Here is a 1,709-nt window from a genome sequence, read left to right as displayed (position 1 = left end):
GCAATATGAGTTTCTCTTTGACTGGACAGGGGAAGCTCCCCAAATGCAGTAGCAGGGCCTCTGGCTGCCAAGTCCCTCTCAGGAATGTGGGATGCTCTTCTCTCTCCCTAGGTGATGAAAGTGAAGCTACAGCCTCCCTCAGGCACGGAGTTGCCAGCGTTCAACCCCATTGTCCACCCCAGTGCCATCACACAAGTCCTGCTGCTCGCTAACCCACAGAAGGTAACAGCACTGACCCTGGGGCATGAGCAGAGGCTGCCTGGGCAAAGCCTGATTACCCTCTTCCTATTCCCTCTGCTCTCTGCAGTTTCTGAGAGAGCTGAATGGTTTGTACCTAGGACTTTCCCCCCCTCCTCCCTTCTGACTGCTTATCCTTTCTCCCCCATCTCCAGGAGAAAGTGAGGCTACGGTACAAGCTGACCTTCACCATGGGAGAGCAAACCTACAATGAAATGGGGGATGTGGACCAGTTCCCCCCGCCGGAGTCCTGGGGAAACCTCTAGGGCTGCACGTTACAGGCACTACACTGCAGAGTCCTTGGGAAGCCAGCCCTGCGGGGCTGGGGCAGCCTGAGGAGATGGGGAGGGCGGGAGGGGGGCTGCTGCTCAAGCTCTAATCTCCAGATGGCCAGGCAGGGGCCAAGGGGAGCATGCCTGGAAGAGGAGAGCAGAGATGCCAGGAGAGGTGGGGGGGTGGGAAGGGGGGCTGCTGCTCAAGCTCTAATCTCCAGATGGCCAGGCAGGGGCCAAGGGGAGCATGCCTGGAAGAGGAGAGCAGAGATGCCAGGAGATGTTCATCCCACAAGACTAGGAGTGGAGTGGAGAGCTTTGTGTGGGTGAACAGTTGGCTTCCCTGCTCTTCTGAAGGCGTTGCTCCCTCCCCAGTCTGTCCAGCTTCTCTTCTAACCCTGCTTTCCTCCTAGGTGCAGTGGGGAACAAGGAGGGGAAGTTTTAATGGCCTCAGACTGGGTCAGGGCCTAGCAAAGGAAGATCCTTTTCCTTGTCTGTCTCTTTCATTCTTCCCAGACCTTCAGCTGCTTCTTGCTCTGCAGTCCTCCCCCTCTTGTACCCCTTGCCTCCTCCTTGGAACTGGGCCCCATTTGGTTCCCTATCTGATGGGATCGCATTGAAGCTGGTGCAGAACAACGCTGGGCAGAAACTGGGTGTCTTTCCAATGCCAGAGACCAGGCAGCAGCCCTTGCTTCGGGGACAACTGGGGGCAGAGATCTTCTGTTTTCCCCTCCTTCCAGCTGCCTGCGGAGCTGTTGGTGGGAGGTTGGCCCTGAGGTGGGAGCCCAGAAGCTGGGAAGGTCTCGCTCTGTGCCTTCGTGTCCCCTTCAGCTGGAGCTCCAGGGCACTGAACCCCTGCACAGAGAAAGCCCATACCCTTCCTGAGTGCTTTATCTAATGCAGGGAGCTTTGGGGCCTGCTGCCATCCTGTGTGGCAGCTCCTGAGTGGGGCATGCTGGCGTCGGGGGGGGTGCGGGATGAGTCTCTCCGTGGCCTCCTACCAGTCAGGGAGAGGAAGCAGCACATGGTCTTCCTGCCCCCTGGCTGGGCTGGAGAGCTTGGTGGGGCAGGGAGCCTTCTCACCTCCTGAAACTCTTTTCAAGGTGGGGTAGGTGAAGGGAGCTGGGGAGAGACGGGAGCCAGCCCAGCACCAGGGGGCACCACTAAGCTCTGCACTGGGAGTCCAGCTCTGCACTGGGC

At 58.8% G+C, this 1,709-nt stretch overlaps 1 protein-coding gene across 3 annotated transcripts in view; it reads left to right on the top strand.

The window, feature by feature from the left end:
* Nucleotides 1-503, top strand: part of GGA1 (golgi-associated, gamma adaptin ear containing, ARF binding protein 1) — an 8,864-nt gene extending 8,361 nt beyond the window's left edge. For all 3 annotated transcript variants that reach the window (XM_010142367.1, XM_010142366.1, XM_010142365.1), the window contains 2 exons: nt 112-222; nt 393-503. In XM_010142367.1, coding sequence (XP_010140669.1) covers nt 112-222; nt 393-503 — 222 coding nt within the window. The remainder of the gene's footprint in view (nt 1-111; nt 223-392) is intronic.
* The last annotated feature ends 1,206 nt before the right edge of the window (nt 504-1,709 follow it).

The sequence above is a fragment of the Buceros rhinoceros genome, unplaced genomic scaffold (assembly GCF_000710305.1).
Source record: "Buceros rhinoceros silvestris isolate BGI_N320 unplaced genomic scaffold, ASM71030v1 scaffold13488, whole genome shotgun sequence".
Classification (NCBI taxonomy): domain Eukaryota; kingdom Metazoa; phylum Chordata; class Aves; order Bucerotiformes; family Bucerotidae; genus Buceros; species Buceros rhinoceros.
The sequence above is the reverse complement of the archived record's forward strand: the minus strand, read 5'-3'. Positions and strand labels throughout refer to the sequence as shown.